The sequence below is a fragment of the Monodon monoceros genome, unplaced genomic scaffold (assembly GCF_005190385.1).
Source record: "Monodon monoceros isolate NGI ecotype Baffin Bay Population unplaced genomic scaffold, NGI_Narwhal_1 Super_Scaffold_10, whole genome shotgun sequence".
NCBI classification, from domain to species: domain Eukaryota; kingdom Metazoa; phylum Chordata; class Mammalia; order Artiodactyla; family Monodontidae; genus Monodon; species Monodon monoceros.
In genome coordinates this window covers 17252724-17269782 of record NW_021703766.1, presented here as the reverse complement: position 1 = coordinate 17269782, position 17059 = coordinate 17252724, and the positions used below count along the sequence as shown (strand labels likewise).

The window sequence follows — 17059 nt, the reverse complement described above, 5'->3', positions numbered from 1 at the left end:
GTACCATCTCAGGAAAAAAGTATAGCTGAGTCTTGAACAGTAGGAACATTTTGTTCATGCTTCTATTCGCTTTTCTAAAAAACTGAAACTCTAAAGCCATGCCCCCTATTGCTTTGAAAGAAATTAGTTTATAGGTTCAGTTGTAGAAAAGTATTTCTTGTTCTTACATTTAATAGTATAGATGATAATAATTGCTTCTGTGTTGGAAAAAGAATTGGAAGGTCGGTTTACTCTTGCAAGTCTTAGAATGAGTTGTAGACTGGAACAATTGAGTAATTGACTGGAACAGGCCTTACTGTCCCTATTCCCCTATGGTGTAGGCTCAAATAGGCCTACACACCCTTCCCATTCACACAGTGATACCACAAAAACAAAAGATTAAATATTTGAAAACCTTAATGTGTACTGCATAATGTACCAGGAAGAAAATATGAAAGCCTTTTTGCTTCCCACAAGCTGGATGGTTCATCTCCCTTATTCCCCCACTTTTTTCTCGCTATTTTCCTTGACTTCCCCTACCCTCTAATTTAAAGGGACAGCAGTTAGTTGTCACCCAGAACATCATGGAGGCAATGCTCCCTCCTCTTTTCCTCCTAGCTTCTTGTTTCCCTTTCCTCATTGAGCTGGTATTACTGAACTCATATGACACAGCAATTAAAGTTGGCCTATACATAAGAATTCTTTCAGTTCAAGAGATTGCTTGATGGTATCTGCCACCTGTTGCTCTGCCATCCAGAGTGCTTGTGTAAATTAACGCTTCCGTCTTGCTGCACTCTGCTACTCTGAACTGTTGAATTGTTTATGAAGGGGGCATGAAATAGTTCCTTAAATGCTTTGTGAGCACTGTTGGTTTGTTTGTCCTCCCCTCCTAACACATGTACTATCCATTCTTGAATCTTCACTTGTGTAATTAAGGTAAAATTTGAACTAAGCATGGCTTGTTTGGTATATTGAACATGTCCAGAAACCATTGCTTTCAGAGGTCAACATTTGATTCAAGGGATGTTCCCATTTGTACAAGAGATGCACCTTGTATCCAGGAGGCATAACCCACTTCTGCACAGCACTGTGAGAACACCCATTATATTTAAGACAAAATTGTGGGGGAGTTATAACGTCTAGAAGTCTACAAATTGCTTCTTGTTGTTATTTTTCTTCCTTGGTAGTATAGTATGTAGTTAAGACCATTCTTAGGAATGTAGAGCAGTGTTTTTCAAATTCTATTCCTTGTACCACCTGTATTGTAATCTCTTGGCATGTTTTCTGAAATGCATATTTCCTGGGCTGCCATTACTACTACTGATTCATGATCCCTGGAGGTGGGAATTTGCACTTAACGTAACCCAGATAGCCAAGCACCAGACTGTGCTGAATGACATGCCCATCTTTTCATTTGAAAACTTAGGGAACTTTAGTTCTCTTCTTTGGAAAGCACTGTCTGCCTTCTATATATAGGCCAAAGAATTAACTAGAGATGTCTCAGATAAATTAAAACTGTTGAGCCTTGGACTTTTTGTAAGAAGTAAAGAAAAAGAAACCCTTTTAGCTGGTGAGATTTGGTGAAATTCTGTAAAAATTCAGAAGTCTCCAAATGTAGTTTGGCCCCAGCCTGGCTTAAAGAGTGCTTAAAGGCAGTGTTTTCAAGGCTGTTTTTATCATGTCTGCTATACCCAAAGGATAGTCTCCATTAAATAGAGAGTTTGATTATTGAGTGTTTCCAGTCACACTGCTGTACTTCAGGCAGATCCAAGACCACCTACATAGGTTGTCATAGAGCTATAGTCCAGCCTGATTTTAGTTCCAGGAAGAAATTCTTGATCCTCCATATTTATTTCTTACATGGGTTTTAAAGAGGCACTTCTGTGTCTAGGCTGCAGGTGTCTCTTTTCTCAATTTTTTTTTTGCGGTACGCGGACCTCTCACTGTTGTGGCCTCTCCCGTTGCGGAGCACAGGCTCCGGACGCACAGGCTCAGCGGCCATGGCTCACGGGCCCAGCCGTTCTGCGGCATGTGGGATCTTCTCTGACCGGGGCATGAACGCGCGTCCCCTGCGTCGGCAGGGGGACTCTCAACCACTGCACCACCAGGGAAGCCCTCAATTTTTTTTACATTCACCATGAAGAAGTAAATGTAAAGTTCATTTCATTAATACTTTCCTTTCTTTTGGTTAAGGTTTCAGAACCTCTGTGAGGAAGTGATTTTTTTTTTAATGCCTAATTAAGAGATGTCTTCTGCCTTATGCGACAGAGTTTTCATTTTCATTCTTCCTTTATTTTTCTGCTTCTCTCCTCCCTCCACAGCTCCAAGCTCCATGTCTCTTCCCTGCCTGAAACTACCTCTCTACCCCCTCAAAAAAACTTTTTTTAAAAAAGCACCCAGAACATGCTATTCCAGAGTGTAAATCAGAAACTTCTTCCCAGTATTTTGGAAACTACCTTTCATACTGCTTTTGCTATGACATGAGTAAATAAATAATTGTTGGTCACCTTGTTTCCTTGTTAGACTGATAATGCCTGGGGTTCAAGACCCTGAAATGTTTGTTACAATACTAAAACTTAAAAGCTTAAAAACTACAGATCTGGCAACAGATGTTTTTCTTACCTGCTTCAGTCAAAGATAACTAACTAGAACTAAAAAACCTTTTTGTCTCTAAATCTCTTCCTGGCTGGATTAGTCCCCATGCTGAGAGCCATCAGTCTTTCATTCATACTTAACACTTTTCTGGTCTGCTTTGAGTTATGGAAACTCACCTTAGAAACAATGTTTTCTGTGCCAGTTTGCCTGCCTGCCTACTGTGCTAAAGTAACCTAGACACATTTGTGGTCCATGAGGTCTCTCTTTGGATTATGGGTTTACTTCTTGGTTAACATTTTTATCACTCAGTCTACCTTCAGTTCAGGAGATAAGGAACATACAAATGCTAACCTGACTAAAAAAAGTGGCACCATTTCATTCATTTATTCAACAGATATTATCTAGGTGACAGTTCAACTGCTTCACTGGTCAAATCTCATTACGGTGCATAGACCCAATAACCTGACCATTTTTCCATTTAACTTTTTTGAATGGGTAGTTTGTGGTGTACATGGTTAAAAATTCAAATAGTACAAAAAAGTGTACTATAAAAATGACTGCCATCGCCAACTCTGTCTCCCAGTTCCCCTTCTCCTGAGGTAACCAGCTACCATTTTCTTGTTTACTCTTCCAAAGAGATTCTGTGCATACATAAATATAAATAGGTGGATGGATGGATAGATAGACTGATTGATCAGTAGACAGACCAACCATCCCTTGCTTTAAAAATCTCATAGGTGCTATTCTGCCCCTTCTTTCTACTAAAAATTTTTATCTTGGTGATTGTTCCTTATCCATTTATAAAGATCTCTCTCATTCTCTTTAATACTTAGTATTCCATAGACAAAAGCTTTGATGAGATGACATTTGCTATAACAGGATTTGATCTGTTTTTTTTTTTTTTAAGGAAGTAAGATTGTCTCTATAAAAGCTTAACATGGTTTTTTTTGTTTGTTTGTTTTTTTGGTTGCGTTGGGTCTTCGTTGCTGCACATGGGCTTTCTGTAGTTGTGGCAAACAGGGGCTACTCTTCATTGCAGTGGCTTCTTGTTGAGGAGCACGGGCTCTAGGCACGCAGGCTTCAGCAGTTGTGGCACAGAGGCTCAGTAGTTGTGGCTTGTGGGCTCTAGAGCGCAGGCTCAGTAGTTGTGGCACACGGGCTTAGTTGCTACGCGGCATGTGGGATCTTCCCGGACCAGGGGTCGAACCCACGTCCCCTGCATTGGCAGGCGGATTCTTAACCACTGCGCCACCAGGGAAGTCCCTTAACATGTTTCTTAAACTTCATTTTTTAACTTAAAAAATTTAACTTTTGAAATTTAGTAAACTCCATCTATGTTAGAAGCAATTTATAACTTGCATTTAAAGGCAGATACATTTTTTTCTCCCAGATGCTACAGACTTTTATTATACAGTTTTCTGTTACACGTACGTAAAGTATTATACATACATAACATTCCGCTTACCTTCTCTTTTATGGGAGGGAAACTAAAAAGAATGCATGCTTTATAGTTATGTAATGTAGTTAGTTGGTTGCATCATACTAAAAATTTCCTTTTAAGAATTGTTAAATATTCCTGTCATATCTACAACCTAATTTATTAACGTTTAAAATGGGTAGGCAGATGTCCTTTAGATGAGTAGTGCTTGCTATTTACCAAAGAATTTTGTATGATGGTTTCATTGTTGCCTGGTTTTTTTTCCCCTAACATTTGTGTTTTGTAACGTAATCTTTTGAAATAAAGCATAGAATGTAATGGCAAGATCACTCTTGAAAGACAAAATACCCTTTCTGAGGAATCTGAAGGCTTAGTGTCTTCTTGTAATGCTTTATTTAGAAATGATGTGTAGTTTTGCAAAGCAAGATGTCAGAAGGACAAGGTAACATCTTTTGCAAATCAGCCCTCCAATGTTATAACAAGTTTTTCACTTCTTAGGTCCCAGTAGAAATTAGTGTCTGAGTGTTTTAATTTTTTTTCTTCAGTGATGTCTTATGTATCTTATAATGGGTTCTTGAGAGAGTCGTATAGAAATTTGTTTTAGCAGGTGTTTTTCATCTTTGAATTTGCCCTTATGTACAGGGAAATATTACTTATATGACTGGGCTGACTCTAGGGATTTATGCTTTACAAGACAGTAATTGTTAAACTGTATTCTCATCTAGAAAGAAATTTTAGTACATTAGAGCGTCATGAGAAGGCTGTCCTCAAGATCCACACCACATGGCCATGAAAATATTGAAATCATACACTTTCAAAACTCAGACTTTTTAGGTTGTATGATGAACCTAAAACTAAAATTCATATAGTGTTAGCTAATGTTACACAGTCCATTGTATTATGGGGGGAAAATCCTTTGCAGTAGTGTTTGAAGCCCAAAGTTCCCAAGTTGTTTTTCATAAGTTTCTGGCCACGTAGAAACCAAATTATTCTAAATAAAAAGCTGCAAAAACTACCAGACCACCCAGATACTCATTGAATTTGCTGAAGGTGTCCTATGGTTTAAAATCCACTTCTTCCAATTTTAAATACTTGGAATCCTCTTGGAATGGCTAATATTCAATTTAGGAATTAAAACATAAGCTTCTTATATACCTTATATTTCCCTTTTTTTTAAACCTCTGAAAGTCTAAGTATAAACTGTTTAGGCTGAAGATACACGTAACTCTCTGTCTATATGTTTGAATGCTTCAGAACTATAATTTTGGCGCATTGCTTCCTACGTTTATGTTCTGGTGACAAAGTACACCATTCCTTAAGCATGTGTTCTCCTCCCATGTTCTTTTCATAAACAGGGTTCATAGTGAAATCACCCCCCACTGACCCCCAAATCCCTTCCCATATGTTTGCCAATTATGACATTTCTTTGTCATTCTTTTAACCACATCAGAGAGGGTTGGTACTCACGGCACACTGTCTCAGAAGAGTATCTGAAAGAACACACCTTTACGTACGTGCTGAAAAATAGAAACATCTCTGTGTGATTGTGCTCCTTCAGACTTCCTTCTTGGATGTGGGAGAATGGTTTAACTTCTCTCTAATCTTTAAAAGTCTGCTCTTGTAGGTTTTGCTAAAATGCCCTTGGGTTGGAAAATTGTGTTGAGTTAATTGAATATGACTTTAGAATTCAGGTTCATCTGATTTGAGCCTTTCAGTTCACAGGTGAGGAAACTGATTGAGGATATTAGACATAATTTCAGTTATAATCAGCTTTAATAAAAAGGTTACTCAAATATTATGAAATATTTCCTCTTGTTCTACAAAGTCCATGTTTAGTATTTGTATGTATATAAATATATTTATTTACTTATTTATTTTATGACGGAATTAAAGGCTTAATGAATCTTGAACTTTAGGAACCACTGTATTTAAACAGTTAATTTCTGTTAATTTTGAACTAAAATCAGAGTAGACTTAAAGCAATCTGGTTGTTTGGAATTGGATTCCAGACTCGTTGGAGAATAAAGAAGCATGCATATTAATCACTTGGTAAGGCTTTTGGTAGAATTCTGGATTTGAACTGCTCTCTTGTAACTAAAATCATATAGTATTGCAATTACTACTATACATGCCAAAGATGGAGAGCAGTCACTTCTCCTGACCAATCTTGCATGTAAATTAAAATGTGGGCAAGAACATAACCAGCCAAGATATGCCTGAACACCCACAGGGGTAAATTAAAGTCAATCATAAACTGTAGGAATTTCACCTAAGCATCTGTTAGATGCAGCACAGAGCTCTGGAGTGGAAATGAGAACGGGGGAGCTGTACACGGAAAGAATGGAAGGGTGAAGATGAAGGAAGGTTTTGTGTTAATAGAACCCTTTTCTTCTTAATTTTGTTAAATTAAAAATAACTTATTTGGCTTCTTTCCAAACTTGGCCAAGACACTTGGCTACAAGAGCAGTGCCTTAAAAAACTCTTTCATTTATAGCTGATTAAAAGCGGAGTCACTTTGGCATTTATTTGGCTCTTCGTATTCTAAAGAGGATAAGCTTCCTTCTCTTTTCTTTCCTAGATTGCTCTTAAAACAGGGGTTGAGGTACTTAGTTAAAAGAAAGGGAGGGAGGGAGGCAGGGAGGAAGGAAGGAAGGAAACCATGTATATTTTAAAATTTTTATTGCTTATTACGAACTATTACAATTTCAGTATATTATGGTCTTGATTCTTCTGGCCTCTCTCTCCCCCCTCTCTTTCTTCTCTCTTGCTTACTACGTTGTCTGAGGCTCACTCTAGTTAGCACACACCAGTGCTTTTGGTTGTAAAAGAGGCTAAAAACTTTGAAATCTACAGAATCCATTTATATGAACTAATGGATTTAATGTGGTTATAGATTAAACATCATAATACATATATTACTCCGTTTCGCTTTCACGTAAGCCTTTCAGATTACCTCCGCTTTTTTTTTTTAATACTAAGTCTACATTTTTTTGTTCCATAAATCATTGGTATATGTGTGGATAAAGAAAGCATAAAAGACCGTGGAATTTTCTTGATAGAATTCAATTATTTCTTGGCTACTGTAGTGGAATATTTAAAAAGGCAACGTTGGGCTTCCCTGGTGGCGCAGTGGTTGAGGACCCGCCTGCCAACGCAGGGGACATGGGTTCGAGCCCTGGTCCAGGAAGACCCCACATGCCATGGAGCAACTAAGCCCCTGCGCCGCAACTACTGAGCCTGTGCTCTAGAGCCTGTGTACCACAACTACTGAGCCTGTGTGCGTAGCCCATGCTCCACAACAAGAGAAGCCACCGCAATGAGAAGCCTGTGCACCGAAACAAAGAGTAGTCCCCTGGCGAGCGGGGAGCTCGCCACAACTAGAGAAAAGCCCGCGCGCAGCCAAAAATAAATAAATTAATTAATTAGTTTTTTAAAAAAAGCTTTAAAAAGGCAACGTTGTAAAAAAAAAAAAAAAAGCCAACGTTGTGAGATGCACACACAACCGTCATTACCACCCCAGCCTTCCAAATCTGCAAAACACTTGCTGTATTTCTCAAAGATTGACTGTAACATGTTTTAGCTAGCCTGACTCATTCTATTCAAGGAGAGATGTCCCAGATTGTTAACATCGGGGTCTCAAAGAAGTGTAGTAGTATATTAATAGGATTTATCTAAAACTTTTTATTAGAAGTTTTACTTGCCTATAGGCGATTTCTTTCAGGTTTGGGGCATGTGTTCATTTGCATGACAATGTTTTGGGTATATGAAATTAAAATTTATCTCATGGTCTGCTCTAAAATATCTAGGCCAGTATGTATGTAGGGTTTTTGGGAATCTTGGAGGTTACTGAAATCTGTAGTTATGTGTGCATACCCTGGCATGTTATTGCATATTGGCAAAGATGATCTTTTGGGCAGCAGTAACTTATGCTAATGGGTTATTGTCCTCTGGCAGTAAGTTAGCAGGCTTTTTTGTACTATATAGCTAATTACTGAAATCCATAACTTCATTTGATATTTACATAAAGTGAATTTTAAAATTTAGTATCAGCTTTATTAAGGTATAATTCACATGCCATCCAGTTCACCTATTTAAGATGTATAAGTCAAGGGTTTTTAGTATATTCAGAGCTGTGCAACCATAATCACAAATTAATTTTGGAACATTTTCATCACTCCAAAAAGAAACCACGTAACCTTTAGCAGTCATTTTCCATTTCCCTCCAGCTCCTCTTCTCCCAGCCCTAGGAAACCACTAATCTACTCTTCTGCCTCTCGGTTTGCCTATTCTGAACATTTCATGTAAATGGACTTTATATAATACATGGTCTTTAGTTTCTTTCAGTTCACGTAACATTTAAGGTTCATCAGTGTTGTCGCATGTATAAGTACCTTGTTACTGCCAGATTTTTGTTTTTAAGTTTATTTTGGTATTTTCTTTCCCCTAACTCCATTCTTGGTGTTTTCATTGTGAAATAAGCCCTAAGGTCTCTAATCGTAACTATTTACGATTTCAGAGAGTAAACCAGTTCACTTCTCTAAGCCACAAAGCAGTCATCTGCATGCTTTTGAGCATTTCCCAGTTGATCTCTATGTTACAAGACAGGAGTTCTTATTTTTTAACAGTGTTTTCACAAAATGTCATCTTAGCTACAGCCAGTGGCAAGCCACAGTGAACCAGGCTTACCATTGTGACTGCAAATTAGTTCATTGCAATATAGTTTGTACCAGTGGCTCTTTTTGTTTGTTTGTTTGTTTTTTACAAATAAAAAGAGTTTAGGTCATATTTCTCTATGCTTTCATTAGTGGTTCTTTACTAGGGAATACCTGTATATTATCAGAAAAAGAATTCCTAGTCCTCCCATCACATATGGATTTGTAAACATCAAATGGCATGAAAGATGAAGTTCTGTTATTAGCTTCAGAGTTTGCATGACTATTCGAGAAGATTTATATACTCTGTGTTAATCTTGTTTGTTTGTTTGTTTTTGAATATGCATCTTCTTCAGGACCCTCCGAAAAATAATACATGCAAAAGGTTGGTATTCCCTTAATAGATTTCCTTATGCTCAACATACTGTGTGGCAAAGAGGTTCTTCCATAAATATACATGTGTAACATAACTTAGAGTACAGTTTGACAGCTCATTCTTTTTTGGTCAAAATTATTACAAATTCAGTAGTTCCTTAGCTTTAGAAAAATTAATTTTTACAGTTTTAGTCATCTGAGTAATCTCAAAAAAGTTCTTGCCTTGAGTAATTTTTAAATCTTGTTGTAACATAAATTAGAATCACATGTAGTAAGAGGTAAGTATGCATGGACAAATGCTACTGTTAATTCAGGCCCACAGTCTCTGTAGCTCAGCCAAGCTATGCAACTTCCACTAAAAACTTAATCTCAAAAAAAAAAAAAACCTTAATCTCATTTAATCCTCACAACCACTCTGCACCTACCTTACATATTATAAATGTAATAATAAATGTAAAAATGTATTATTACATTTTACAGAAGAAAAAAATTGTGTATTGCAGTCATGTTCAGGAATGTGTGCTTCCTCAAAGGTTTACTTATCCCTTGCAGTAATGTTACTAACACAGTAGAATTAGCCCTGAAAGGTATACATTTGTCATCCCTTAAGTGTCTCTACTTGAGATAAGTGTAGAATCCTTGGCTTGTAAAAATTTATAGAGATTATATAGAGCTGTTTTATCTTTCTGAGATCCCACTTAAAGCATTTCATAGAGAGAGAGAAAATGTGTCTTTTTTTCCCCATAAAAGTACCATGTCTTTTTTGTTTGAGGTGATGGACAGAATATTTTTAAAAAGTGGAAATTAAAGGAAACTGTTAGTAAATTCAGCTTTCTTAATATTAAGGATTTATGCTCATCCAAAAGCTCCATAAAGAATTTGAAAATACAGGCCATAAACTTGCAGTAGACTTACACTACACTTAAAACTGATTAAAAATTACTATGTAGAATAAATGAAGAATTTTTACAAATCAATTAAAAAATAACTTAGTAGAATATGAGAAAAGGACTTAAACAAACACCTTACAGAAGAGGAAGCACAAATATAAGCATATGGAAAAAAAAAGGTTTAATTTCATTTGTCATCAGAGAGATGCAGATTAAAATCATAGAGTATATTTCACACCTGCCAGATTGGTGAAAATTTTTAAAAATTCTAAAAATAAGAGGCGTTGTTTAGGAAGTGTATTACCAATAATCTTAGGCCCTCTTTAGGGTCTTAGGGAGATGTAAAGGGGTACAGTCCCTGTGGAAAACAATTTGGCATTATTAAGTAAATTTGACAATATAATAACTTCTGACCCAGCAGTTGCATTTCTAGGGATATATACATACTCAAGAGAAGTGTGTGTACAAGTATACCAGTGAACACGTACTAGAATGCTCACAGCAACATTATTCAAGATATTAAAATATTGGAAACAACCCAAATAACTATTCATTAGTAAAATGAATGAATTCATTCTGGGATATTCATGTAGTGGAATACTTCAAAGCAATAAAAATAACTGAGTCACAACTATGTGCAATAACCTGAATAAACCTGAATGAAGAGAGTTCTGTATTATGGCCAGGAAGTTGTTGAATCTGTATCTCCTTTGGTGCATTTCCTCTGGTTCTGTTCTCAGTGGCCGTAAAGTTACAAAGGATTATATGAGGATTGGTGGTCAACCATTCTCAGTCTTGTGCACTGAAGACTTTATCTTCCGTGTTTTGAACTCTTTTGTCCCTTGTGGCTGCTCTGGAAGATATCTGAATTCATTACTTTTTTGGGGAGATTACTTTTTAAGTTTCCCTGTGCCATATTGCTGTTGTACATACTGACCAACTTGCTTGTGTCTTTAAACAAAGCTACCTGGCTGACGTTCTAAACGTGTCCAGAACAGCTTTCTGCCATACTTAAATGTACAAAGTGCTAGGCATGTTTAGGCAAAGAGAATCATTTTTATTATTGAATCTTAGCTGGCTTTTTGGGCTTCAAAGCCTTTTAATACCTAGACTGCATATGTCATAAGTGGAGGGGCAGCCAGGTCATTTGGATCATGGAAGAATTATACCTTAAAACTAGCAGAGCTAATAAGCTCTGTTAGAGAAGAAGGATCTTTTCAGCTGTGTGGCTTGCGGGATCTTAGTTCTCCAACCAGGGATTGAACCTGGGCCACCGCAGTGAAAGCGCAGAGTCTTAACCGCTGGACCGTCAAGGGAATCCCCGGGAAGGATTATTTTAAGGAGAATAATGACTGTCCTGAAACTCTGAGGAAAGCTTCTTACAGGACTTTTTAAGCCAACTACCATTTATTTAACTTTATTAGAATTATCAGTATGTTTTGTGTGTGCATGTGTGTGTGTCCTTATTAGTGTCTGAACTTAAGTAGGGATTAAGAGGATGGGAATCAGGATAGGAATCAGACTGCTTGACCAACTTCCCTTTGTGATTTTGGGTGCAAAGCTTGTATTTCATATATAAAATGAGAATAATAATACCTGTTTCATAGGATTGTTGTGAGGATTAAATTTTAAAAATACATGTGGGGCAGATGTAATATTCAACAGTTGTATCATTGGTTCTAAATTTATAATTATATACATAAAATGGTGACTTTTTCATGCTCAAAGATGTTAATTGTAGAATATGTGAAAAAGCATAAAGAAAAATTTAAAGTCTCCATAATCCTGTAACCCAGAAATAACCACTTTATGTCTTTGTGAAAACATATATACTGAGGTGTGTATGTATATATATTTTTGGTATTACACCATACATTCCATTTTTAATCCTTTTAAAATTATTGTTTAACTTCAATCCAGATCTTTGGATTTTATTTCCCCAAATAAAATTCTTTGCTATAAAAATATTAAAATGTGAAAAATGTTTAAAATATTAAAATGTGAATGTTGAAAGATAGGGTACATTTGATATGAAATGTTCACAATTTTATTGCTTCTCCCCCCTACCCCCCCCCAAACGTCTAGCTACTGGTCGTATTGGATCGTCCCCATCGTAGGTGCTATTCTCTTAGGTTTTCTGTATCGTTACTACATGGCGGAGAGCAAGTCCTCCTGAGGAGACCTTGTTGAAGTCTGGAAAGCACATCTACTTGGGAGTGAGGACTAGACACTTGTTTGGAGGCTGCAGCGGTGCCCTCTTCTCGAATCCTGCCAATTGTATTCTTCTCCCTCAGACCCCAGACTGTTGGCCAGACATCCGCCTCAGCCCTGGGGCCAGTGTCCAAGTCATTTCTCAGAGCCTTACTCTCAAAGCACCTGCTCGTTGTGTCCTTGCCTTTGTTTCCTCTCTTTACTCTTTTCCACGAGCACCTTTATGTTTCAGAACTTTCTTTTATAATTATAGTCTACAGATTCTAGTGACATTGCCCTTTGGTAAAATTGCCTGCTTCCCAATACTTTGAATGCACATTAGACATACTTAACAGGGCATCACACTCTGGTTTTGAAGCTTTTCTTTTTCCCTTTTTCTTCTAAGTAAATATTATTTTTAAAATTATGACTTAATTATCATAAGAGGTTTAATTCATGAAGTCAGGTTGCACACCTGCGACTTAAAACACAACTGCAGAATGATCTTGTTCCTTGTTTATATTTGTTAAAACTGAGTGTAGCAGGGAGCCCTTGCCACCTCCTAAGGCCACCAAATGGTGCTGGGCAGAACTCTGCTTCACTTTTGTTTATGGGGAGTGGAGAGAAACAGGGAGAGGAAGAGATGAATTGGGATGATAGAGTGAATTCACAGTAATCTTTCTTTTGAAAAATATTGAAAAACACTACTTTTAGGACAGGAGTTTAGAAAAAGCACCCAAAATTTTATCCTTTACTTTGGCACCAGTTCCTAGCCATCTTTTTTCTTTTCTTTTTTTTTTTTTAAAACCCCTTACCATCTTGTATTGGTAAAATATAAATTTATAAGTATGTGTTTAGAGCTTTACAGTTTTGTTAAAGGATTTTGCTCTTTTTTTGTTTATCAACTGGCAATTTTTTATTCCCCTTTTTACAAAAGAGACTCCAAATTGATCAAAGGTACAGTATTTAATCTTCTGTTTGCCCCAGTAAAATAACTCCCATGGTAAAGCGGCATTCAGAGGGGGTAGATCGGGACAAGAGAATGTTTTCCATTTCATGTGTATTTTACCTCCATGGCTCCAATTTGTGGTTTTGTTGTTTTTTCCATTGAGAATAAAAAACTGGTAGTTTTTTGTTGTTGTTGTTCTCAGATGACTGTTTCATTGAGGAGAAGGTTATTATTTAGAGTTATGTTACTGTTTCTCCTTGGTTCGGACTTTCTCTGGTGTATTTGACTGCTTTTTCCCCCCCATGGAAGCACCTGAGGAGGCCGTCCACTGGGAGTTTTCTGCCGACAACTGTGGTGATTTTTCTTCCCATCCTTTGAGGATGACCAGTCTACTCTGAGCCATCGTCACATGCAGCAGGAAGCAGCGTGGTTCAGGAAGGACCATGGGCACTGCTCTGTATCCTCCCCTATTCCTGCTTGCCAGGCACTTGACAGGACAGGAAGCTACACAGCACACCAGTGTCTGCCCATGCAAACTATTTAAGAAAAAGTTCAACCCAGGTCTTGTATCCTGTGATTTAGCAGTTGAGTGAATTCACAATTTGTAAAAATCATGTTAACCTGCTAATCGCACACTTGGTTATGACATTATGGAGAAATTTTAGGGGCTTTCTGGCTGACTTTTTATGTCAGGGATATGGGTAAATTTTTTAAACATATCTTTTTTTTTTTTTTTTTTATGTGGCCCATCTTTTAAAGTCTTTATTGAATTTGTTACAATATTGCTTCTGTTTTATGTTTTGGTTTTTTGGCCACAAGGCATGTGGGATCTTGGCTCCCCGACCAGGGATCGAACCTGCACCCCCTGCATTGGAAGGTGAAGCCTCAACCACTGGACCGCCAGGGAAGTCCCTAAAATTTATATCTTTAGAAAATGTTTTGTATGTATTATAAGATGCCAGTGTAAGACAATTTTTTGAAAGAAAAATCTTTGGTTATTGTGTAACAGAGGTGGTGTGACTTGATGCTCCTCCAGGAAGGCAAGGAAGGGTTGCCTTGAATAAGAATTGATATATAATTGCTGTAATCATTAAGTTGCATGATCACATGGGCCCACACTGGGGTAGAAAAGAACAAAGGAGTATTGAGGAGCTGGAACGGGAACATTCAAGCTAAAACTAAGCCAGAAGATAACTTGGGTCAACTAAAAGTGCATTGGCAGTCCCCAAAATTGAATGAAAAACATCTGGCTTAGAAGAAATGTTAAAGAACGATATTCTTAAGTAAAATTTGTGTTTTTTTGATATTTTTAGGGTAAAGACCAATGCAAAAGGTATGTTTTTCTATTTCATATTTGTTGTCTTCTCCTGTTTATATCTGGACTTGTTTTCGTTCAGAGCCAGAGGAAAAGATTTTCAGACTTCGTCTCAACCATCCATGAAATCCATCCAATACCCAGGGCTTCTTTTGATCTCCTGCTAATATCATGTCACTTTGTATTATAAAAACCACTTTTGGGTCCATTTACTATTATTCTGCTGCCTACATAAACAACCAGGTAGAGCTTGTGTGAGTTTGCAGAAGTTTTTTTCTAAACAATAAAGTAATATAGTATGTTAACCGAATCCATCAAAAAGCACTTTTGTTTTAAGAAGTAGACAGGAATTCTCGAAACAGTTTCGACATTGGTGGGTCGTGAAAACCCCTCTGGAGAGACAGTGGAGCCAGTCCCTGTTGGCCAGCCGGGCCTCCTGGGATGTCTCTGGGGTGTTTGGTTGTTTATTCCCAAGGAAGGCTCACTGCTGCTGCTCACCATACTGTACACATAATGGCTGGGGAGCACAAGAGGAGGAGATGAGGGGAAATTAGTGCCCCCAAAATAGGGATGTTAGTGCTGGGTCCCAAAATTTCCTGGCCCTGTCTCTCAGGAATTGGTTTTGGTTTCCAAATGACTTACATTTGTAAAGACAGGAACGTGGTACGGATAAAGTTTATACTGTGTTTAGTTCTAATTTGACCACTTAAGCAGCAACAAAAATGCATTGGAACCTATAATTTGAGCCGTAAAGTTCTTTCAGCTGTTGTCACAAATCCACACGTTGTGAAATAAGAATATTGTTGAGTATATACTCAGTTCCCAAGTGAAGCAGTGAAAAATGCTTTACAGGCCAGATATATCATTACTTACATAGTATCTCATGCTTAAAATCTTAAGTGATGCCTATCTGATTAAATTCCATTTTAGAAATGCAGAACTTTAATGTTCATTACTTCCTTCTCCAGGAGGAATGGATTCAGACATGTCTGAACAGGAGATTGATCTTTTTTTTTTTTTCTTTTCTTTTTTTAACCATCTCGTTCTTTTGCCAAATACCACAGAAGTAATGGGAAGTTTAGTCACATTTGATGGTTGTGCCCTGGAAGAGCTTGGGTTTAGAATTTGTGGGGGTGATCTCAAAGGGAGGTTTCAAGAAGCAGAGAGGTATTTGCCAAGTCACCTACCCTACATCTAGCATCCCACTCATGAATTTTAGGAGCTGCTTTGTGCCTACACCTATATTCTACATTTGCTATTTAGGCAAAACATTATTATGATTATTTAATTTCCTTTTGACTTCACCCTCTGAGCGAGTAATATTAACATTCCTTTTGTGTATTCAGTAATGAAGTTTGTTTACCTATTTTATTTCAGCATATTTTGAACAAAGATCTTTGTCTCTTTCTGCTGGAATGTGCACACAGTGAATGTTTGTTAGAACTACACACAATAAAGATACTGTTTTCCTTTTCTCTCCCTGACTACAGTTATTTTTTTTTTTACATTTATTTAGCTTTGCTCTTATATTTAATTTTTGGCTGCGTTGGGTCTTCGTTGCTGTGTGCAGGCTTTCTCTAGTTGTGGCGAGTGGGGGCTACTGTTCATTGCAGTGCACAGGCTTCTCATTGCGGTGGCTTCTTTTGTTGCAGAGCACCGGCTCTAGGCGCGTGAGCTTCAGTAGTTGTGACACGGCTCAGTAGTTGTGGCTCGTGGGCTCTATAGTGCAGGCTCCATAGTTGTGGCACACGGGCTTACTTGCTCCACGGCATGTGGGATAGTCCTGGACCAGGGCTAGAACCCGTGTCCCCTACATTGACAGGCGGATTCTTAACAACTTTGCCACCAGGGAAATCCCTACAGTTATTTTTTAAAAAAAAATTTTTTTTTTTAAGTAGAAATGTTGGTCCTGCAATTCTCAGGTGTTCTGGAAGAAAAGAATTTGAGAAGCATAAAAGTCACCTGTATCTATGCTACTACTGGGTTTAGTGTAACTGGATGGGGAGTTCTGCAGTTTTCAGGATTCTTACTGCTGCTCTTTCCTTGACCTGAGTTGCGCGTTTGATAATCCTGAGAGGCAGAAATCAAGACTTTTGCTGTATTAATGGATGTGAAGTGGCAACCAGGTAGACAGGTTGGGAGTTCTGTTTTTACTGAAACCATCTGGTAAAGAGAAGCCAGTTCAAGGTAATAATATGTTGTTATCTGTAATGCCAGTCTTCAAATGGTTGTTTTTCTTGGAAACAGCTAAACTGTTGGGGAAAATTAAACATTGAGATCGAAGTTCTAGTGACTATGTTAATAAAACAAGGTAAATAAGCCATTTGTATAATTACCTTTAAAACATACTGATAGCATTCTAACATAACCAATGAGACATCGTTCCTTAGGGCTTGGTTATTTCACTATCACATGAATTGAGGATTACTAACAGGAAAGAAAAGTCCCATTCTTATTACTAGTGTTTGAATCTAATGTTTAACCTTCAATCATAATAATTCACATCACTCTTCCTGATACTGAGTATTTAGCAGGTACTTGACAAATCCTGGTTGATTCCTGAAAACTTGAGGTCGAAGATTGTCATTTCAACTATGTAAATTTAAGGTAAGAAACACCTTACCTTAAATTAAGAAACAAATGCAAATACAAATGCTGTTTGTTACAAGTGTGACA

At 37.5% G+C, this 17059-nt stretch overlaps 1 protein-coding gene across 1 annotated transcript in view; it reads left to right on the top strand.

The window, feature by feature from the left end:
• LOC114907167 (cytochrome b5 type B) overlaps positions 1–15964 on the top strand; it is a 32013-nt gene extending 16049 nt beyond the window's left edge. The window contains exons 4-5 of the mRNA XM_029242532.1: positions 9021–9049; positions 12015–15964. Of these exons, the coding sequence (XP_029098365.1) occupies positions 9021–9049; positions 12015–12105 (120 nt within the window). The 3' untranslated portion in view covers positions 12106–15964. The remainder of the gene's footprint in view (positions 1–9020; positions 9050–12014) is intronic.
• The last annotated feature ends 1095 nt before the right edge of the window (positions 15965–17059 follow it).